Source organism: Dicentrarchus labrax, unplaced genomic scaffold (assembly GCF_905237075.1).
Source record: "Dicentrarchus labrax unplaced genomic scaffold, dlabrax2021, whole genome shotgun sequence".
Classification (NCBI taxonomy): domain Eukaryota; kingdom Metazoa; phylum Chordata; class Actinopteri; family Moronidae; genus Dicentrarchus; species Dicentrarchus labrax.
Genome location: NW_026136715.1, coordinates 14,406,399 through 14,430,444, shown reverse-complemented (window position 1 = coordinate 14,430,444; position 24,046 = coordinate 14,406,399). Strand labels below are relative to the sequence as shown.

Genomic DNA, 24,046 nt, shown 5'->3' with positions numbered 1-24,046 from the left:
TCTTACACCGTTGTGTTATATTTTAGAAATACACAAATTTTCATTTCAGTAAATAAACTGATTCTTCTTATTTTCAGAAGTGAAAGACTTAGACGTAAGCAGAAGTAAAACCAATGCCCTTTCTAAAACAATAAGGCACTATTTTATTTTAGTTTAGTTTCACAGAAGATCTTTTTAACCTGTGGGTGTGACATGATTTTGGGGTCATGAGCGGAAGCTACAGGTTGGGTTTATTTTAAACCAGCATTTTAACCACAATCTTTTGTCTTCTGTGGAAAGTCTCTCTCTAGATATGCAAATAGAGTTCACTTCATGTCCACTGAAATTACACACATTTTAAAATAATCTAAATATTAATGTTAAGTGGTCACACACTATGTATTTTGACCATAAAAAGTGATCACTTTAGAAGAGGAACTGCTGATGTTACAGTCCGTAAAATATGACTTCCCATACGGCTGATGTTGTGTGTCAGGATGTCACATTTTGTCTTGTCTTGTCTCACCACAAGATGTCAGTGTAACACAGAAAATCACATTCTCCAATCACACCGGTAACCCTGGACAATACTGTACTCAAATAACCCCTCTATTCATCCAATGGACATACTTCATCTAGTGTGAATAACCAACTTCTTCTTGCACACTAATACGTTAGTAAAACCAAGGAGCAAGATAAAAAAATCATAATATGCAATAACATTGTTCAGTTCTTTTTTTTTATGGAGGAAAAACAGGCTGTGAAATACTGTTAGAAACGTCCTCTTTGCAATACCTAACACGTGGTAATATGACCTCTGTTTTGTTTAATAAGTGAAGATAAACCTGACAAGTGTTTATATTTGAAGCACGTGTACAGGTTTTACAGGAGTTTAACAGAAATAAGCAAAGACAGCACTAGCTTCTTCCACCTTATGTCAAATTCAAATATTAAAACCATTCCTGCCATTTAAGGATACTGTAATGTGAGGGTTCGGTATGGGGTGGTTGGATCACTCTTTATCAGAAGAAACAGAAGGATGGAGACAGATGACTTTCTCAAGCAGTACTTTATTGAACTTTTACAACTCACAACAACCCCACTTCCTTGTTTGGACTTCTCACGTGACTGAACTAACCAATCAGAAGCTAGAACTTAGACCAAATGTAAGGTGAGGGTGCGGTATGGGGTGGTTGGATCACTCTTTGTGAGAAGAAACAGCAGGATGGAGACAGACCTTACAATACCATACATATATGGTAAGGACACTTCTAATTGGACTAGCACCAGCAGCAACATGGATGTTGTGCAGTTAATAGCAGATCACAGGACGTTAAGGAATTTATGTTGCCAGTGTTTTATTTTATCATCGTCACCCATTGTATTTTAATTTTATTTTTCCACTATCTATAAGGGAAAAAAAGCAGCATTAAAGTGTCCTTGAAAGCCCCCATAAGAGTGTTTTTCTTTTTGTTCCTACAGCTGGATGTTGATGTATGTGCAGAGTTCGACACTAGAAGGATGTTTTCACATTGGTCTGCTGAAAGAGGAAAGTTTCTCTGTGCTTTTTAAGGGGCGGGGCCTATGAGCATAATTTGTGGCATCACAAATAGTTTGGAATCAATCAATCAATCAATCAATCCTGGTCTAACTTGCAACTTATGCAAGTGTGATGCAGAAACTTGAAGCAAGCAGGGCATATATGAGAGAATGGACTTTATAGTGAAGTATGAAGGAAGCAGGAAAACTTTAGAAATTAACTTAATTAGCACATTCATAGATTGTGGATTTTTTAATGAGGTAGAAGGAGTAGATACCTTTTTAAGGATTTGAATGTGTTTCTTTGTAGAGAAATATTATTGTTACAAGCAGATTATTGGTATATTTGTCTTAACAAATGTCTTGAGGGGATCTTTATGGCCTCTTAACTGCGCCAACAGTGTTGCTCAGTGGCTGACCACTATAGCTCTGGGTAGCTATACTAGTGGAGTGTTTTATACAGCGGAGTATTCTTTTGAAGGGATCCTTCACCCTGTCAAACAAAAAGCCCTCAATGATCACTGCTGCTGATAGCTGTGCAGATAGTTTTGGTTTCATAGGCTGAGGTTTAGAGATAAAGACCTCAGGAGCTATTTTTACAACTTCTACTATTTATTCAGTAGAACATAGGTCCAATAAAAGTAGCTGATGTCACAGTCTGTAAAATTACCCAGCTTGAACTGTTTCCGAAGACATGTTGAGCTTTTCTAGTTTGAAGCACGCAAACAAAAATTCCACTCACTACCACTGTCGTTGCAGCATTAGTCTTAGAGACAGATATATTTAAATCTGAAACCTTCTGCATGGTTTGATACCGCTTTTGCTAATTTCCTTGGATAAATCATCTCTTCAATCGCCACCATACCACCCCTTGAAAGCCAGCAGATGTGTCTATATACTATGGTTGTTCAATTATAAAATTAAAATGATGGGAAATTTGTGTGCAGTTTTATTGTAAGCATCATACAGTCTCTCGAAGTGTGCATAGAAATCCAAATGATACATAGTAAAATACAATTTTTATTACACATCCATATAGTCATTGCAATAGCATGTCCAATGATTCACTGTTTTATTAGGTAGTACATACATATACTGTAACAAACAGCACATGGACACAGGCATGTAAATATAGCCTTACATACATTTCACCAGCTAAAATAACATACAACATTTGGCAAACTGTGATTGGTTGGGTCCTTCTTGCATTGTGGAAGGAGTGGGTGAGTCAGGGATGTTCGGGTAGGCGGGGCACGGTAAGGTAAATGGATATGAAGATGTTGGTATGTTATTCTGTCCCCTTTTTCATTATGTACACACTGCTGCACAGCCAACCACGACTTTCTCTTACACCTCCTTAAACACTCTGAACAAGATAAGAGAGAGACATACAGAAAGGGTTAGAGGGATTTGATGTGGGTATAATGCTCCCACACAGACAAAAACAGACACACAGTCAAATAAACCCACCTTAAAACATAAGACCTGGACTTCTGCTGGTCCTTTAAAGGCACTGGTGGAAAGATAAATAAAACAAGAAGAGCGTTAAATACGGTCCTGAGGTGTTAAGGTGTTCACTTCAGTCAGGAATGTTCTGGGAGAAAGTGTGTGTGGATTTGTTTGAGGTTTTGTGTGTGTGAGAGAAAGAGATCCACTGCGTGTTTTCCATCAAGGATTATCTGGCTCGGTTTCTGCCCTCTTAGCCCATTCTCCCTTCTTCTCACAGCACTCCGCTCGGCCTGTTGACTCATGGTAATGTGAAGAGTTTGGCTGTGTGTCAGATCATCTGGAGTAATTTTTAGAAACTGTAGAGCGCCACACTGACATCACCCCCAGCCCCCACCCAACCAAAGGCGCTCCCTGCTTAATCCCTCGTTTTCCCCCTTGAGGGACCCTCCCATGTAAGGCTGTGCCTAACCGGACTGCATCCCGACACTCAGCACGGACTCACAAGCGTGATCACGTCATCAATAAGGCGCAGTTTACACTTGGCATGAAAACGCGCGTTTGGTAATCTGATCACAAAGTGGGCAGCTGTAAATACAGGTGTGAATGCATCCAAACACATCCAGGATGCATTAAGATCTGATCACTCAAGCCACAGCCGGAGGGTGTTCAGGCAGAAATGTGACCCCATTTGCAGTTTAGTGTGAACACACGTGTCCCTGACCGCACTGAAGGTCAACTTTGAGGTTTGTGGTTACAGACCAGTGTGTGTGACAACATGTGGGAGAAGTGACTGTTTGCTCAAAAACAACAATAGGGCTGCTACAGAGGTTGGCATAGATGCTGCTAGCATCAGTTATATCAGAACTGGAGAGCATTTTTGAATTGAAAGAAGAGCAGAACAGCGGAACTGAAGGCTTTTCTCGATGGAAAAGATGTTTTTCGCTTTTCTCCCGACTGACTTTGTTAAGAGTTTGACTTCGTTCTATGGTTCGTTTATCTGATTGGTTGTTCATCCAATCATCTGACCTGTATTTTTGCCTGCCCAATTCCAAACTGTTTCCAACAATGACTTCCCAAAGTGTTCTGTATTACAAACCATTACACTTAAAGCAGCACATTATATGTAAGGGATAAACCCAAACAAGGTGTCCATTTTTGAGGAATTAATGGACACCCTGCAGCCAATCAGAATCGAGAATTTACCCAGACCATGGTATAAGTGCTATTTAACTCCTAGCCTTCACTTAATTAATGTGCGTTTTAATGTAGTGTACATTATGTTCAGGGGGTTGTCAGTAAGCGGAGAGAGGAAATGAGGAGAGGCACCTCACAGTATTAAAAACTATAATGTAATTGCCCCCTTGCTCACATGTTCTGAATGTACAGCGGGAATGTCAAGCGATAGTGTTTCACAGTGCCGTAAAAAGCACCAGTGGTATGTCCTGTAAGATAAAAACATTATCCTTCGCTCTTTAACTTTTTTACAACCTTCAACTATCCTGTGCATCCCTTTAATAACGCGTTCAGTCATCTGTCTCATCATTCTTCCCAATGTGCTCAATGTCTTTTTTTTTCTTCCACTTTTTTTTTGCCCATCCTTTTTGTCTCTCACCTCTTCATGCTTTTTAAAAATATTTTACTGGGCCGTCTCTTGTCAACAGTTGAAATGACACTGTGAGCAAAGTCTCCTGACACTCCTTGAAAGACTACACCACTCGAGCATTTAAAAAGCTTAAATGGAAGTGCCTACACCAAAACCCGAATGAGGCTGCCTAACAGTGAGGGTATAAATAGAAACGTTAAAGCTGTAAAAACATCAAATTTGGTATTTCTATTTAACTGACATTAATCTTTGCCACATTACCACATCCAAAAGCAGGGCTTGCAACGTATGAGATGTACAGAGGAGGAGGGTGGAGAGGAGGGAGCAGAAGTGGGGTGACATATATGAGAAGGAAAGAAGAGGGCAAGAGGGAAGGGCAAATGAGTCGTTACTGGTTTCCCTTTGATGCTATGAGTTTAAGAACACTGCAATTTATGAGTGGTCAACAGGCATGGGAGTGTTATCGGTCTGCCAAACTGAATCTCAGGCATGGCTCCCACAGATATTTGTGTCCAAAACACTGAACGACTGAACAGTCTCAGTCTCACTTACACATGAATGGATTTTTTTCTTTGTTCCTTACCTCTGGAGATTTGGATGTTGGTTTATTTGCCTTTCTCTTTATTGGCCTCTGAAATAATAATCTCTGTTGGGAGAGGAATATATATACAAATTATTCAGGTTTTTTTTAATGGATTAAAGCTCTGGTATATTATTACAGTTACACTGATAATATTCCAATATTTAAAGGAGTGGTTTGACATTTTGGGAAATAGGCTGATTTTGCAAAGAGGTGATGAAGACTGATACCACTTTAAGGTCTACAGTAACTTAGCCTAGCATAAAGACTGAAAACGGGGGAAACGGCTAGCCTGGCCCTGTCCAAGGGTAATTTGTCTACCAGCACCTCTAAGGGCGTTTTCACACCTAAAAGTCCGGACCAAGGTCCAGACCAACGTTCGTGTTTATTTACATTGTATACATTTGATCCCGTTATTTTTGGTTTCACATAGTAATTTTGCTAGTGCACTAAAGAACTTTCCACGACATACCTACGGCGTGTTGTCACCATGTACGCGTGTTGCGTCTCCCTTTGATTGGTGAATAGACGGGCGTGCGTCTGACATTGGCGTGTTGTCATTTTGGCGGGTAGTCTCTTCCGTATGAATGAAAATGAATGAACAAATGAGTGAGCAAATCCCGATTGCGTTATTATGGTATTACCCACAGCAGCAACAACGTCAGCACCAACTGCAAGCACAATACTCGCGAGAATCGACGTTCTCGTAGTGCAAAATACGTACCCTCTCTCTTTCATCCGCTCAGAAAATGTTTTGTAAATGTCAGCATTTTTGTGAGTGTCTTCTAACTGACTTTTAATGTTTTCGTCTGACCAAATTGAAATTAAACATATAATCTCCTCCTCTCCCCACATACTTCCATGACTCCTTTTTGCTTGTTCTGGCGGGGGTTTTCTTCCGTTTTTTTTTCTTCTTCTTCTATGGTACGTATGCCTAACTTCCTGTAATTGGTCCGAAAGTCCGAACCATCCAAAAAGTGTTTTCATACTGTAACATAAAGGAACCAACCATGGTTCAGTTTGATCCGGACCGAGACCACCTCTTTAGTTCTGACCAAATTTTGGTCTTTTGATCCGGACCAAACTGAAAAGTCTGAAGGTCCGGACCAAATGAGGTATGCTTTAGGGCGTGTGAAAACGCCCTAAAGCTCACTGATTAAGAAGTTATATGTTGTTTAATTCGTACACAAAAAGAAGTATAAAAAAACAGATTAAATGAATAAGACAGAGCTAGGTTAGCTCTTTTGTCCCATTTCCAGTCTTTATGCTAAGCTAAGCTAAGCAGCTGCTGGTTTTAGCCTCATATTTAGTGCACATTAACGTGGTATTGATCTTCCCACCTGACTGTTGGGAAGAAAGTGAATAAGTGTTTCTCCTGAAATGTCAAACAATTTCCTTTAAAGAGATTTTGAAGCTTCAGTAGATTTGGGCTGTATTCACTGAAAACATTATCCTCCGTTTGTCAGTAGATACTTACGTTTCACTTCCAGCTTGCAGGAGACCATGGCCTCTCCCTGGGCGTTCTTGGCTCTGCAGGTATACACACCACCATCGAAGGTGCAGGGCTTGCGGATCTCGAGTGAGCAAATGCCCTGGTTAGAGAGCTGACGAAACTTGGGGTCGTCGCCGATGACCATCTGATTTTTCAACCACTCGATCTTAGGCTGAAAGGAGACATTTTGAAAATACTGTATATTGTCAACGGAGCTGATTTTTTAAAACATCAGCAGTGATCTGTGGGGAACCTTTGAGACTTAGGTTCACTAGTGCATCGGTGTATCAGACAACAGGAAACAAATATTACCTGATAAATTGAATGCAAAGTATATCATTTAAGTATGAATTTTAGCACATTACAAAACTCTGACTATTGATGTTACTTTTCAGTTTTAGCTTCTGGCATTTCAACAAAAGTAAATTACTCGACTGCTGAAAACAGATTTTCAATCTGAACTGCTGTCTCTGAAATTGATATCTATTTATCATTACCACACTTTCCTTGATCACATTAGACATCCAAATCAACCAACCAGTGTGCTCCCTTCCTATCCCGAGTTGAACACATTGCTCAAATTTCCAATATTACACATTCACTACAACAAAACCCTGTCAATCAGCTTATTTTTGGGTCAACAGTTTTGCATGTGTTTTTGGACATGTTTGTGGCATTCAAGTAGACTGTCAGTCAGTCAGTCAGTCAGTTGTCAGCTTGTCTTCCAGTGAACTCAGACAGTCTGTGCTGAGTGTGACAGTAAGGTAGAATTGGAGTAACTCAAGTCTTTTCCTGACTTCAGTTATGTGCTTCTCTGGGTTTCAGTGACACTCTCGTGTGGATTTCCTCATAGTTGGGCTTCATGCAAGGTGACTCCGGTTACTGGATTTCATCTCAGCTGATGCATTTCAGAACGGTTTGTTTCAACCGTTCCTTACTGATGCGAAAAACATATTTAGTTATGCGTTGCTGCTCACGACAAGTTTTCAAAATATGTTTCTTCTATTTTAGGAACACTGACATGATTTTAGAAAGTTAAGAAGGGCAAACATTTTGTAGGTATGTAGGTTATCCTCTGATGAGTTAATGTAAACTGAACATCCAGAGATTAATATTAATGAATTTACTTATGCAAAAAGTTTATTAAAAGTTAATTCATCAGTTTTCAATGAAATTACGCACATTTGTTGTGCAGTTTGATGTTTTTATGCAAATACCAGGATGTGGAGGAGCATGGTCTAAAATCTAGAGGGATTCTAAAGTTAAACTTTTGTCCAGTTTAGTTTAAATTGTAAACTAAATAGTAATGTGAAAACTAATGTCATCTGTTGAGTCTTCTCTATCTCCACCGCCCTCCCTGATGGATGAGGTGGAGGATGACTAAAATGAGGGACACATTTTCATCCATGGCAGTAGACCAAGTACTGTATATTTGAGCCTCTGGCAGCGAGGAGATGCCGCGGCAGACGGTAATGATGTCATTGCAAACCAACACCTCAAACAAATGGTAATGCTGCTAGTGCTGGTCATTTAGCCAACCTGCAGGTTTTATACGACAGGCACAAATCTGTGATTAAATGAGATCATAGTTTGGATGAGTGCATGGTATCAAGAATCATTAATATGATTAAATTATAAATTATGATTAAAAACAAATGGGTCTCCCTCAACAAGCTGACATGATTAATCAGGATCTAATGTTAATGAATGCTCTGTATTCTTCTATACATCCAAAATGATATCTGCTGATATTACTGCGCTTATGACTGAAAGTAACCTCTCTAATCATTAAAGCAAAACGTATAAATCAATATAACACACAATAAAGAAATCACCCGGAAAACGTATGCCATTTAACATAAAACAATACAGCCTACAGTGACCAGTAGGGGTAGATAATTCATTCAGCTAGGTGGATGACTTATGCGTACAGCCGATCTGTGCATCACTAGTGTGCAAAATCTCTCCAATCAGAAGAATTCAGATGCTTTCTTCAGATGGTTTTACAGGGAGTCACCAGAGAAAAGTTGTGGATTACAGAGCTGATAAGAATTAGACAGAATTGATTCCATGTCTGCATGATCACACATCAGCTGGTTGAAGGCAGGGTGTGACGCTGCGCCCTGCGCCAACATGACCATGGAGCCCTTAGTCAGGTTTAATTGACAGCGATAAAGACAATGTAAATCCATCTACTCGTCTCTTCTGCTCAATATTTTATCTTCCTTCCTTCCTTTCTTTCCTGTCCCATCATATTTCCGTCTTTGGGTATCCATGTGTGAGGATGTCAGTCACACTGATAACAGTGCTGCAGCCTGGACGAGTGGCAAAAATAGTACCTTCTGTGATACAGCAGCATCTCTACTTAGCCACGACAGCACAACAGGCTATACCTCTTATCACAGTCTCTTCTTTGTTGTCCCTGCTTATCTATCCTCTCTCCCTTTTCCCTCTCAGCTCCCTGTGTAGTATCTGCCTCTATATGTGATATATGTGACAGCTCTTTATCAAAGTCAGCAGGACAACTTATCACACTACATGCCTTTCTGTTGGACCACCTCAGCAGTTCACAATGGGCTCTGGACTCTAAGCCTAAGAAAAGAAAGTGGCTCAATAAACACATTATAATGCACTTACCCCCATGTGTGAAATTATTTAATTTAGAGACGTTATATACAGAGAGAGAGGGGATGAATGTGCACAAGTGGGAGAGATAAATTACATTATTTTATATAATGGTTTGTAATTAAATGCAATTATTTGGTTTATAGTGATGTGTGAGGAACTTGAGTTGAGTGGTGAGACTGAGGGATTAACCTGTGACAGCAGTTTCATAAGTATGGGGTCAAACATGGGTTAAGTACACATTCGGAGTATGTGGGTCTCCTATATGAAGGAGGTATTCAGTGCCTGTCTTTCCTTGGTCCCCTACAGATGATCAGTGGATATGCTTTCACACAGCTGCTACGATTCGGTTGCTCTGATTGCAGAGCTCAAGCTGCTCGTCCACAGGGACAGGCAAGAAAGACTCATTTAGATACAGTGGGTCTACGTATATAGATCATAATTTCAGGCCCAGGGTGTGAATCAGCAACTGTGTACTTATTCTCAAACACAGGCATCCACTCTGTGATGAGCCAGGGTTTCACTGTATAAACCATAAACATACTCTTCTTGCAGCTCTGGGAATAGCCCACACATGGCACTTGGAAATTACACCAAAGAGCAGCAGTCCCTCCTCCGAGTCCTTGCGTTTTCAAATTCAGGCTCTTCAGGGACTGGTGTTTTGCACAGTGTTTTGTGAGACTGTGGTGGGGATGCTCCCTCAAAGAAAATGTTGTACATTTTAAAGTTGAATGTATCAATCTGCTGCACTTTAAGAGGGTAGATCATAGAAGAACACATTGGTTGATATAAATGATGATGATATGGTAAAAAAGTCCCCCCCACAAAGCATGTTTTCAAAGCAGTTCTAATTGACTGGGATTGAGAGATGCTTCGCTGAAACAACTGCAGAAAAAACTGCAGAAAAAACACTGTTGCAGATGTTTTATGTCATTATGAGAAGTGTAAAAATATTTTCAGTTCATTATGAAAGTGTTGCGGGACAAATTAGGCTGTGGTGGGCCGCCACACTCTCGGTGATTAATGGGAAACACTGAGGACAATCAGACAGGCTGAGTGCAGTCTCGGTTCTCGTTTGATTTGTCTCAACTACCCTGGCGTGTGCAGACTGTGCAACCGCTGCTGTCCTTGGTGAGAGAAGCCAAGGACAAATAGGACACATAATCAACTGCATTTCCAGCATGGCCTGCTATCTAAGCCGTCTACGTCAGACAGACAACTGTAAAGATATGTTTAACCAGAGCAGTGGCCGCCAAGAACAGTGAGAGACACACGGAAACTTCACATAGACATACCAGTGTAAGCCCTGCCCCAGTTCTACAGTGGATCTTTATAGCAGTGACATTAATACCACATCTGAAGCAGTATACCACACACCTCAAAATGATTTATCGAGGCCCTCCATTAAGAACAAAAGTGTTTAAATATAGAATAACAAATGCTGTATGAGAGAAAGAGAATGCAACTTCCAACAATATGAGAAATATCCAAAATCTCAATAAAACATAACACTCTTCCAGATGTTTCCCCAGGGAGGATGTGCTCCAAACAACCAATCAGAGGTTAAAATACTGACTGCTAATAAGGATGGGAATCGCTAAGATTTTTGTTGATACTTATGCCACTATCGATTCTGCTTATTGGCCCTAGATTCTTTGTCGATTCCCTTATTGATTCCTGATCAATTTTCTGTGTGGAATTTTTCAGCAATTTTCAGCGTCAATGGAACTGTTTTATTATCTCTGAGTCTGAACATAGTATAGAAAGTAGAGAGTTATAGTAAAGTTTCTTCTTATCATGAAACCATGCTTTGGACTCTTTCATCTTCTAAGTTTCCAGCAGCGCAGACGCACAAGTTTGATGTCACTGTTTTGCAGAAACAGTCAGAAAAACATGCAACAACATGGCATTAATAAAAGGAACAGATAAGCTTAGTGGGATACAATTCTAATCAATTAGCTGTCAGCCATCAGGACAAGATACACTGATAAGATGTATTATAGAAGTGTCTATCTGACCTTGGGGCATCCACGCACAGAACACAGCAGCTTGGTGGTATATCCAATGGTGGTAGCACGGTCACTGAGGGGGGTAGTGAACTTGGGTGCCTCGCTGAAGTCGTGCTCTGGGTACTCGGGAGGCTTGTAGACAATACCTGTGAACACACAGAACAAGGTTAAGACCTAAATTGTATCTAAAATTACAATACCTGTCTGTACTTGAGAGCACAGGAAAGTGCTTACTATGAAGCAGCTGCAGCCAGTGTAATACGTAGACGTAGTGGTTAACCATAAGAGACTTGTGCCTGAAAGCGATACTACTGTGTGTAGGTTTTGCTGAATAGTGGCCACTGTGGCTACAACTGACGGTAGTGAGAAACTAATGGAATGAAGCTTTGGTGACAGGAAGAGCTTTCCCCTCTAACTTTCTTTCTGTAGGAAATGTCCGATTTTCTTGCTCCAATCAACTCTGTAACCTCTGCGTCACAATTGCTTTCATTGTGAATTCTGATTCTGACCAATGACCTTTCTTCCCGCGTCCCTCGAGCCAATCAGCCCTCGAACACTGTTCTTTAAATATCACTGTGGTTCCGTCATTCGGTCTTTCAGACGTAGAATTACATAACCCACTCTTCCCCATCACCACCTTGTCCCTCAGGATGATCTGAGAGATTGATCTGAGAGGTTTCATTTTCCATTTGTTGGCTTTACTCCACCACCACCCACAGTGTCTAGACTCCTATCATCATCACGAGCCTATGCCTATGCCCTATGCTATACAGGTCATACCAGACCAACTGAGTGTATTGAATTGAGCTGTGTTTTATTGCTTATGAATTACACTTTGTAAGAGGAGAAATGTGATATTTCTTCTCTCAAGATTAAAAGGATTGTAGCACATTTTAGATCATTAAAGAGGCAGAACAAGAAATAACAATACGAACACAAAGCACTTGATTTGGACGTACATAACCAAATGAGATATTCCTTGCAGGGACACAAACACAGGTAAATGCCGTATAAATACACAAAGGAACACACACACACACACACACACACACACACACACACACACACACACACACACACACACACACAGAGGAACCCAAGAAGAGCAACATTTGCTCTGCCAGCTGTCTTAATGTTGTCAGAGCCTCTTCAAATTTATTTCAGTAGTAGCAGAGTGCTGGCCAAGAGAGCTACCCACTTACGATTAAAGCAGTGCCAAGGCCATTTCCACTCCTCAAGCCTTCACTTTAACAACAGAGACACACACACGCGCACACATGCACACGCGCACACACACACACACACACACACACAGACAAGACACAAGACTCTCACAGACTTACTGCAGCTCATTAAACTTTAAGTACCCACTTGTACTGAAGCCCTGCTACTAAAACTCTTTATCATATCAACAAATTGACCCCAGACAAATTAAGAAATTAATCAGGAAGGTCACCTGTCTTCTGGATGGTGGCCACCTCCTTGGTGACTGCACACGACTCACTGACGCCCACTTTGTTCTCGCTGAACACCCTGAAGCTGTACGAGTTGCCCATGATGAGGTCTGAGACGGTGGCAGTTAGCCTGTGGTAGTGATCCAGCACCGTGAACCACTCCTGCAGGCAGAGTCACGTTTAGTTCAGCACAGATAGAAAACTATCCTGTGATTTGCCCTCATTAGATAGGTTATTACCAGTGAGCTATCAATCAACCCTATCATTAGCCTGATAACTAGATTTTCATTTTTACATCCACTGTGACTTATCTCTACCTAATTCATTCTCCTGATCCTCTCTTGTTTTTTTCACTGCCTTTAACTTTCGCCATCAGTTTTCTCTTTGCACCTTGTTCCCTGCTCATTTTCTTCGTTTAATCCATCACTCCAACATTTCTTCTCTTTCTTTCTGTCAATCTTCCTCTGCTGAAGAATCATCACTGCCTTATGAGTTTATAATCATTAGGATGCCTGTTGTAGGCTAATCCTCTCTACTCACCGTTCACTCACAAGAGAGTTGGAGTGCAATAGAATATTCACGTCCTTGCATACTGTGTACACTTAAATATATAAATACTGTGTTTAGTTCGTATCCGACAAAAAACACAAATTTATCGTGATCACATACAGTTTTTGCATTGATACGGAAGTGTAATTGTTCTCAGTCTTCTGTTGGTAATTTGGGTCATTGTAGTGAATCTGAATTCCACAGATAAACACATACAATATCCATTTGTCCTCCTTGCCTGTAGATTAAAAAATGTATTAAATTCCAAATTTTTCCGCTTTACACTTGCAATGCTATGTGAATGTAAAGCTCCTACTTCAAAATTAAAGAGTTACACTGTAACTGCAGAAGCTGACGTGAAAATCCCTAAAAAATGCAACCACTTCAGCATGTACTGCTCATGTTTTCTCCTTTAAGTTTCTGATGCTAGTAGAGATTGTTCAAAATGAATAAAACATGAAGCAAGTTGAAAACACAGTTGCAATAGGGAATATAATTAAAGCATTACAGGCCTGATCATATACATCTGTGCAGTGTTGTGGTGGCGCTATTAGCGCAAATGGGAGAACAGACACTAGACTTCAAATCAAAACCTACGCGACTGGTATCTACAGCGGGATTCCTGTTAACTCCCATTAATCCGGTTTATGACTGCAACTTCAACCAGTCTGGAATGTGATTGGCCTGATGAATTTGTATCAGAACATCTATCATACCCCAGTCTTCCTGTCGGCCTTCTGGACGGTGTATCCAGTGATCTCTGTATTGCCATTATCCTTGGGAGGGGTCCATTCCAGAGCAGCATTGAAGCCCCAGGTGTCCACCAGCTTCGCACTGGCAGGAGGGCCGGGCAGCTCTGAGGAGACACATTACTGTAAGTGTTTATGAAGGATTAAAATCTTAACCAGTGTGTACCTCAAAGCACGAATGGTGTTTGCTCCCAACCCAGTTAGATCAAAAGTGGACCATATATTTGTACCGTAATGCCTCTACAAATTTTAACAGCAGCAGCTGCCAGCAGGGTCAAACACTCCGAGGTCAAAGGACATCATTGTTAGAGGTGTGATGTATGTTGGCCAGTGCTTTGAATTTCTGCTGGATGTGAGTCACGAGTCTCAAAACTAACAAGTCAACAAGTCAGCTGCACAAACAGCTGAGCAGATTCAACAAGGAGGTCTGAAATAAGTCAACATTTGCACGTTGCACGCACATGTGAATTTATGCGCGTGTTTCAAAGTAAAGGTACGCATGTGTGACTCACCCACGATCTGCAGGATGAGGTTGGCTTTGTCTTCAAAGCTGTCCACTTTAACAGTCATCTCGTAAACGCCAGAGTCATCCCTCTGAGCGGTGCGGATAAACAAAATGCTGTCCTTGTCACTGTTCCTGATGTTGACCCTCTTTGTATCCAAAGGCTGACCATCCTTAAGCCAGGACACCACAGGTTTGGGCTTTCCCTGATGAGTTAGAAAAACAGAAATAAGAGGTGAGCAGATGCGAGGTGGAGTGTAATGTCTGCTAACTGTATACGTTATTCGTGTGCTTTACAGATAGTGTGTGTATGTGCTGGCTTACAAGATAGGGTAAAACCAGGTTGATCTGCTCTCCAACCTGCTTTACATAGCGAGATCTGAGAGCGCGGGGCATGCGGATCTTGGGTCGGTCTGAAAAAACAAGAAGTCAAGCATATTTATTTTCTGCTTCATCCATGTTTGTTTTCTATTTAGATTAACTTATATGTTGCATATGCTGGTAAACTTGGTATACGTCACATCAACTGGGCACCTACGTGAAAAAAATCCTGCACTTGACAACATTAGCTGCCATTACCAACTGCCAGTGTACAGTGTGCAAGTGTACACTTCCCTTTTGTGTCTTCAAAGTGGGGTCATGTGTGCTCGAAATGACACATCAACAAGACCTAAACAGACCAGCCACTGCAAGGCAAGGCTGACAAGAGAACATGACTGAAGGAGCTAAAATTAACCCCCAAGTTAGATCATACTGTCCAACGATCCAAACATACATTTTAATAGTTGTGATAGCACACTTATTGGTATGTGTTCTGTTACTCTGGTCTTTTAGAAAGCATTGTATGATTTAAAGCTGCAACGATTAATTGATCAATCGATCACAAATTGCAACTATTTTGATAACCGATTATTGTTTCAGTCATTTTTCAAGCAAAAATGATAGCTGCAACCTGAGTATGTTATGTAAGATTAAACATTAACAGCAATGAAGCCAGCAACTGTTCAGTTTTTTTTTACGATTCATTATACTTACATAAAGGCATAAACATATACGGAACAGAATAAATAAAAGGGACCACATTCAAAAAACAAAACAAAAACACAACATTTGTGGGCGCCCGGTTAGCTCAGTAGGTAGAGCTGGCGACCCACATACAGAGTTGCTGCATCAGCCTGGGTTCGAATCTGACCTGCGGCCCTTTGCTGCGCGTTATCCCCCCTCTCTCTATCCATCTTTCCTGTCTATCTTCAGCTATCCCTATCTAATAAAGGCATGAAAAGGCCAAAGAAATTACTTAAAAACCCAACAACATTTGCTATTAATTTTATTAGACTATTTGATCTTTCAGAGATAAACTGATACGACACTGGGAATCTGGGAAAAGAAAGTCTGTGTGTGTGAGAGGAAAAGTACAGTATCTGGGTAGGAAAAAGCAAAAGAGGAAGACCCTGCATCCAGCAGCTCTTAAAATAACTTTGGTGATGAGACATTGGGATGAACCCCAACACGTGTTCCCTCGTGTCAAGCACAAAGAAGCAGTGGGAAGATATCATCACTTTCAACAGATCGGAGTGGTTAAACATCACATCCAGATATATTCAATTCAATTCAATTCAATTTTAATAACAGAAGTTATCTCAGGACACTTTTCAAATAGAGCAGGTCTAGACCGAACTCTTTAAAACATTAATTACAGAGACCCAACAGTACCACCATGAGCAAGCACTTGGCGACAAGGGCAAGGAAAAACTGCCTGTTAAAAGGCAGAAACCTAGGACAGATCCTCCGGCTCTAGGTGGGTGGTTGTCTGTCTCGACCAGTTGGGGTGAGAGAGAGAGAGAGAGAGAGAGAGAGAGAGGCAGAGAGAGAGAGAGAGAGCGAGAGACAGAGACATATACTGTACTATACAACAGACTGGAAACTGTAGACACCCAATCAAGTGTGATAACTGCCGGTGTGCTCTAGCTGCGAATAAAATAATATGGATTAAATTGCACCGGGGTTGGGACTTCGTGCCTTTGCCACTATGCTGGCTCATTTCGTTCAGGCCGGGTGCTAAGTATCAGGAACAGCATCCCTGCGTGTTTTTGCATAAGCAGCAAATGTCTGAAAAGCTCTCAGGGCTTACAGGATATATGAAACAGCCAAGCTGCTGCCCTCCATCACATCTCTAACCCTTCTCCTCATCCACTCAAAATATCCTCTTATTGCAATCCCCATCAATCTCCTGTCCATCTTTTCCTAGCTGTCACACTTTCGCCCTCTGTTGCTCCCCATTAAACCTGGTTTCTTGCCCAGTGTGTCCCATCCTCCTCATCCTAACATTTGTCACCATAACACTGCTGCGCAGGTTGGAATCCGGCTGCTGGAACCATCATTCCCCATGAGGATCAGGTCTGCCTCCAGATTTGGCTCAAACAGTAATCCGTGCTAATCAGCACACTTCCCAGCAATGCCCAGAAGTGTTGATGGCATTACGGCATCCAGCAGCCAACAAGTCCTCCTGCAAACAATCTATAATCTGTCTTTGTCTCTGGATAAAGTGTCTTTGTGGGGGGCTTTCAGCAAATGTAGGACAGCGTGTCTTTATCAGAAGCTTGTGCATGTCGATGGTGTCTAGTCAGGACAGTGTGTGACTGACACACAGCTGAATTTAACCCCAACAAGCCACCCACAATCCATCAATTAGGCTCATGTTTCGCTCCCCTCAGTTGACCAGCAGTCCTAGTTTAATTTCTGCACTAAAGTTTCCTGTTTGTTTGCAGCGGTTTGAACCCTGACCTGAGGAAATATGCTCAGAGACAGTAAGCTGTCCTTCTGACAGTGGATAACTGGGGCATGTGAGCTCAGGTCTACACCACACATCAATGTGACTCAGTGTGAGGGCTGATGGAAATTCACGGCTCTAGTAACGAAACCAATCTCAGTTTAAAGAAATACAGGGTGGAAAGTATCACTTTAGTAAATTTCCTACGTTTTTTCTTTAAGTTTTTTGTGGCATTTTATCCTTTATTGCAGACAGAGAGATGAGAGCAAATGTATATCCACGTGTACTTTGAAGCCTTTTGCTGCACTTCTTAATACAAACCAGCATAAGAGGAATAGTGCCTAATATTACTAATTACATAGATGTGACTAAGAAGTGAATTTAACCAAAAATGTTCACCTCTGACGGTTTATACCAACAAGACACCAGCTTCATGCTAAAGAAGATATATATTATAGAGTAGGGCTGGGTAATTAAATAATTTATTATATATTAAATAATAATTTAATTGATTTAGACTCTAGTATATAAGCAGATTTGTTGAGACTGTATTCAACTTGAGAAGACGAAGGATTGCTTTCTGAAATGGAAAAAAGTTTATTTAAACTTAACATTTTTATAAAACATGTTTAAATTTGTTCATTTTGGTATCAGTACCAAAACCCAGACATCATTCTCTGCTGTGCTTCAGCACAGCGGTGCTTTGAGTGAAATGCTAACGAAGCATGCTCACAACGACAGCGCTAATATGCCGAATGTTTAACAGATATAATGTTTGCCATCTTAATTTAGCGTGGTAGCATGCTATCTGTTTCTAATTAGCGCTGAACATGAAGTACAGCTGAGTTTTGCAGGTATTTAGTTAGTGACATTTGACCTTAATGGCAAACAGTTGCTGATTTGCTATTTCAGTCTGGAGTAGTAGAGCGACACTCCACATCGCTAGTGTGGCTGGGAATTAAACTGATTGTTATATTATCCACAGTTTATTTATTGTAATGTCATTAAGTGATACCTCTGCCAGACGACAGGACAGCTAGAGAGCCACCGCCATAAATTTAAGTGAGTGAGTGACACTGACAGGGTTGAAGTCAGGAAAAAAATATGGCTGCCAGATGGCTCATTAGCCAAATATTTTCCTTTGCCCGACTCAATCTTCTATTAAATCATGTTGAGGATTGATGCAGCTGTAGCCAGTAGATTATATGGTGCAGCGGTGCAACAGATCTCTTATACTATAAGAGGAAAGACTTTATCCTGGCCTGGATCCAGTGTTTTTCTATGTCTGTGTTCTAAATAGGTTGTATCATGTGTCCTTTTAACTGCAATCAGTTCTGCGGTTAAACATTTTAATTATAACTTTAACTGTCCTCTTCTGTATATTCATATGTATATCGGTGTATGACTGTATATAAATGTATATTGGACTGTTTGCTTAATTTTTATATTGTTTTATGTTATTAAAGCATTGAATCATACATTTTGAGGAGTGCTAAACTTTCTGATTCCTGTTAGCTTTACTTTTTTTTAGTCCTTTAGGATGCTACCAGGAAGAAACAACAGGCCCATACACTGTTTCTATTAATTTAATAAAAGAAAAATTCAAGAAGGAGATTTGTGAGCGTATGACCTTCTTATTCTCCTATTTGTCAGTCCTGCAGTAACAGTGACTGAAGGTGTGTATACAAGTGAAAGCATGATTTACAGCTAATGAAAGGTCTTGTCAACACCTGTGGGATTTATGTGTATACATCTGTGCAGTCCATCTGAGGCCTTGGCAGTTAATACCAACCTCTACCTCCCTGGTTGCAACATGAGTATTTTAAGGATAGGTCATAAGTTACAACTATCGGGGAGCTCCTGATAAAGAGGCTGGAGACAGACATTTTAAAAGCCATCTTAAAACTAGGTGAAAAAACTTCAAAAATATCAACTGCATGATTTGTAGGGACATTTGTGGAGAAATCCAACAATATATTTGGACATATTTGGACACAGTTATATTTACACACAGCCCCACTGATGGAAGAAATTCCTGCAACGTCTTTGGTTCTCCAAGTAGTATTAATGTCATACTGTTAAGCTTCAACGTTTTTTCTACTAGAACAAACTTACTATTGTAGTTTGGACTCTTTTGAATTTCCCTTTAAGCAGACATTTGCAAGTAGTCTGTTGTGTGACTGAGTGTGACTGTCTGCTACTCACCGGCAACCTCACGGATCGGCACAGGCGCAGCAATTGTACCGGGTTCACTGCGACCACCGGGGTTTACAGCCACCACGCGCACATGAAGCAGGTCACCGGCTGTCAGATCCTTGATGCAGTAGCGGTTAGCTGGGGTCAGCTCCTCGTTAGCTACAACCCAGTCTGTTGCTGCAGGGAAACCCAGGGGTCGAGTTAGTTTGTAAGCTTTTAGTGCAATTTACACTCTACATGTCATGATAGGTCAATAAACTTTTATTTCTAAACACACATTTCCTCCTGAAGCTTTTTTCCATTTCGACAGCGTAAAACATCCCTTAATGGGGCATGTTAAGTGGTTTATCGCCTGTCGACACAAGTTTACAAACAACCTGCCCATAAGGAGTACACTTTGGCCGTCATGATGAAATCTCAGACGGCATGCTGTCATCTGAGCAAACTAGCGCTTCTAAAAGTGGTGTCAGGAGATACAGTGACAGCCGGTGAAATGCTGCCTGCCGTATACGGCCTGGACCCAGCTATGAGTCTATCTGCCCTCTGACACTCGGGGGACAGGTGCAGCCTCACACACACATACGCCGACTTACTTCCATCCTTGCAGTACTCGACCGTGTATCCGTCCAGGCCGGAGTCTCCAATGGTCTCCGGAGTCTGCCATTTAATAGTGAGGCTGGAGTCGTTCACATCTTCCACAGATACTTCCAGAGGAGCGCTGGTGGGGACTGAAGGAGGTTCAAACAGTGCAGACTGATTAAGAGCTGAAGTGTATAATAGTAAGATGAGCTTAGATGACAATGGAATAATTACCCACGGACTCTTCATTCTACAACATGACATTACTTGTCAGACTGCAACTAATACTTTCATTATTAATTAACAGATTAAACGATTAAACATTTTGAAAATCGTGAAAAATTTCCATCACAATTTCTCAAAGCTCAACGAAAAACAGCAAATCTCCACAACTGAGAACCTCATAACAGCAATTTTTTGGCATTTTTGCTTTAAAACAATTATCTAAACTTCAAAGTAATAACAGATTATTTTCTCAGCGATCAACTAATCAATTATTCCACTAATAATTTCAGCTCTAATAATGTGGGATTTGAGCTAAAACCTTTTTACAATTATATCCATACATATCCATTTTCATAAGAAGTCATCACCTGAAGTAAAGCTGAGACGATAAGATGATGAATGGACTGAGAGAAAATTAAAATCTATCAAGTATTTTGACAGAATAAGGCTTCTAGTGATTTTTAAAGCAAAAATGTGCCTTGAAAAAATTAGGATTTGGTGGTTTTTTTTGTCGTACATGATATCTTTGGGTTTAGAAGAGAAATGTGTCCCTGTCATAACATCTGTCATTGACCTTGACTGGGTGTTCAAAGCTGAACCAAGGTAACAGCAGAGCGTAAATGTTGGTGTTACCTGCAGGAGGTGGGGGCGTGGGGGCCTTTGGTGGCTCCTCAACTACGGCAGCTTCTGCTGGAGCAGCTAGCGTCAAACAAGCAGGAGGTTAATGTTGTTTTTTAGACACAAACACCAGCAATGAGGACCTGATAAATATCCAGAGCATCTTTTCCATATCAACCTGTCAGAATGTTTTCACTGGAAAATATTATCAGGAGGTTCAAGGTTCTGTTAGCAATCCACTAGTCCTCACAGCTGGGGGAAAGCATGATGGGTAGCACTTTTTGCGGTCGACAAGTGATGCTGTTGTCTGTGTGGTAGTTTATGTTTACCATCCGTGGGAGCATCTGCAGCAGGAGCGTCTGCAGCAGGAGCGTCTGCAGCAGGAGCGTCTACAGCAGGTGCTGCTGCACCGTCTGCAGCAGGAGCTGCGGCGCCGTCTTCAGCGGCGGGAGCGGCAGCTAGCGTTAAAATGCCATTAGGAAAGGCACTTAGTAGCTTACATTATGACATTAGTCATGCTGGGAATCAATCAGTTTCAAACTAATTTGATCAAGATAGACGCCACTGAAGCAAGCAGCAGGACAGAGCAGTCGGGACGAAGCAATGGGGACGAAGCTTTCCTTATTCACAGTGACAAGAACAGATGGCTTTATGACCTCAAAAACTGACTCCTGAACACATTTTAGAGACACTGAAGGACATTTGCACACAGCAGAAGACCATTATGACGTGTGCACAAAGAGAAACCTCAAATGTTGGTTAAAAACTTACACGTTATGAAGATTTACAGACAGAAATACCAGTTAACACAACAGACGATGAGCCAGAAACACACACACCATGTGTGGTGCACAGTGGGACACAAACACACATGTCATGCATTACAGTGTGTGTGTGTGTGTGTGTGGACCGCCTGCGGTGTGTGTTTACCCTCAGTAGGAGTCGTTGAATCGGCGGCTTCCTCGGTGGCAGGGGCATCAGCTGAAGTTAGGGGTTACATGTTAGCAGGCAGGCAAAAAGTCACTCAACTACATCCACTACTGATGTAATTTACCAACCAAGGTCTGGAGTAAGTAAGAAAAGATGTAACTAGTTCAGTTGTGGGTTTTCCAGTACCTGGTTGGTGGTGTAGATATCTGGTGGGTCCAGCTATTTAACCATCATATAAGTCCCATGCATTTACTTGTTCTGTTCCTTGTCACAGGAACTGTTTCTGCAGGGACTTCAACAATGGCTAATTTAATACAAATGCAATGAAATGAAAGGCCAGATAATAGGGATGCACCAATTTATTGGTATTTGCCTTGTTGACTGACATGCATGCACTCCAAATGCATGCTCTGAAGTCAGAGGCTGATGTTTATCTGTTGTTGTTTTTTGACAAGCATATACAACGATGCCAGCACTGGCTTGAACTGTGCGCAAATACTGATGTGATCCATGCAGCAGCACGGACAGTGAGCGGCTGTTTGTGGATGAGAAGAGAAATAAACTGAGCAGCAATAAGGCTGAGATGCTTATCTGTGTTTCCCTGGCACAAAAGTGCAAAACTGAAATGTCCCAATCAGTTCATCCCTACCAGAAAATGATCATTAATGATGATCGCAATGTGATTTACTATCAGTAAGTTTAGTGTATTAGATGTGAGATACATATTCACTGGAGAACAGATCTGCAGTTCAGACGTCTACATACACACTCCCAGTACGGATGGAAGACATTAGAGACTATAATTAAAGTCTGCATCGTTTTAACTCCACCACAAATAACAGCTACATTTTGAGAAAGAATTTCAACAAGTATCACTTTGGTTTTAAGAGTGATTGAGGATAGAGTTGCTGCAGCAGCCCTTGTTTCCAGAGCTGATTGCTGTATGTGCAGTTTCTTGGGGTCAGGAACTGAAATCAGGAGTCAAAAGACTACAGATTTGTTTTGTGGATGTATAATAAGTTATTGAAGCATTTCTAATTCATACCCAGCATAAAGCATAATGCAAAAAAGTGATACTGTGCTGGATCTTAGAGGCCTTAAATCATAGGAGGCATGGTCCATAAGTGCAAGATAACTCATAATATTGCTGCTGTACTGATGCAAACATGCAAAGAAAGAAAAGGAAGATGTAATGCTAATGTATGTGCACTCATTGTCAGTTTATTAGTTGCAGTCTGATACAGTCCTGCAATAAAAGCAACACACACGAAGGTCATCATGTTCACTTGTGTTGAAACTGTATCAGAGAGGCGTTGATTCATGATATAAATGGGGTGGACAAAATAATAGAAACGCCTGTCTGTGTAAGACACAAAGTGGCTGCAGCGTCTAAATGTATCAGTTCCTCTCTGAAACAGTTTCAACAGAAACTGAACATTTTAACTTTAAGGTAAGTGAGGATTTGTTCCTAATAAACTGGGCAACTGTAGCCTTACTTACAGCAGTATTACTCCACGTTAGTTACACTTCAAACCTTAGAACTAGCCTAAGACTAGTGAAGGTAGTTTAGCACAACTTCGTTGTAAAGAGGGATTTTCAAGGTTATTAAAATCCCTTCAGTCCCAATGAGGTACCTGGAGCGGCTCCTTCAACAGCGGGGGTTTCTTCTGCTGGGGCGGCGGGAGCTGCTTCTCCCTCGGCTGCAGGAGCTGCCTCCGCCGGTGCCTCCGCAGGTGCAGCCTCCGCGGGTGGAGCCTCTACGGGAGCGGGTTCAGGCTCCGGGGCGGGCTCAGGTGCCTTCTCGGCAGCCTTCTTGGCTGGGGACTTCTTGATAGGGGCAGGTTTTCCTGGCATCGTGCTGCTAGACGGCCAGTCCTCTGGATGAAGGATCCAAGAGGGTCTTAGGTAATATATATAGCTTGAGACTTGGTGGACAACTCCTCCCATTCCCTGACTTTAATACCCCACTCTCAGACAGATAACCCCCCCCCTACCCACTTCAGGCACATCCTCATCTCTGTTAGGACGCCAGCAGGAACAGTCCTGGCTTGTTTTAATGATTAACATGAATTTAAATACAAACAGTTCAATCTAAATTTAAGTGATGCCAAATAATAAAGCAAAAAGCACCAAATACAGATAAAACATTATTTAGCCTAATAAATAATCACATACAGTAGTAATAGCGCCATCTGGTG

General features: G+C 41.3%; 1 protein-coding gene across 5 annotated transcripts; it reads right to left on the bottom strand.

The window, feature by feature from the left end:
- Window positions 1-2,520: 2,520 nt before the first annotated feature.
- On the bottom strand, window positions 2,521-23,737 carry mybpha (myosin binding protein Ha). 5 transcript variants are annotated; one of them, XM_051424986.1, is made up of 15 exons: window positions 23,483-23,737; window positions 21,849-21,899; window positions 21,248-21,376; window positions 20,934-20,999; window positions 20,090-20,224; window positions 19,506-19,673; window positions 14,855-14,943; window positions 14,541-14,736; window positions 13,996-14,135; window positions 12,733-12,892; window positions 11,286-11,422; window positions 6,628-6,814; window positions 5,154-5,216; window positions 2,989-3,031; window positions 2,521-2,884 (listed from the first exon to the last, which is right to left on the bottom strand). In XM_051424986.1, the coding sequence occupies exons 1-13, from the start codon at window positions 23,700-23,702 to the stop codon at window positions 5,176-5,178; spliced, it is 1,719 nt and encodes a 572-aa protein (XP_051280946.1). In that variant the 5' UTR covers window positions 23,703-23,737; the 3' UTR covers window positions 2,521-2,884; window positions 2,989-3,031; window positions 5,154-5,175. The 5 variants fall into 5 exon arrangements, with proteins under 5 accessions (XP_051280946.1, XP_051280948.1, XP_051280947.1 ...); XM_051424988.1 differs by lacking the exon at window positions 21,248-21,376; XM_051424987.1 differs by lacking the exon at window positions 21,849-21,899.
- Between the last annotated feature and the right edge of the window lie 309 nt (window positions 23,738-24,046).

What these genes read in the sequence shown, in the direction of transcription:
- mybpha (XM_051424986.1), bottom strand. Translation starts at nt 23,702, where the DNA reads ATGCCAGGAAAACCTGCCCCTATCAAGAAGTCCCCAGCCAAGAAGGCT. An exon ending in CGAGTACTGCAAGGATGGAA is followed by an intron (nt 19,674 to 20,089) that starts GTAAGTCGGCGT and finishes GTTTCCCTGCAG; the next exon opens with CAACAGACTGGGTTGTAGCT. An exon ending in AGGCCGACAGGAAGACTGGG is followed by an intron (nt 12,893 to 13,995) that starts GTATGATAGATG and finishes CTCTGCCTGCAG; the next exon opens with GAGTGGTTCACGGTGCTGGA.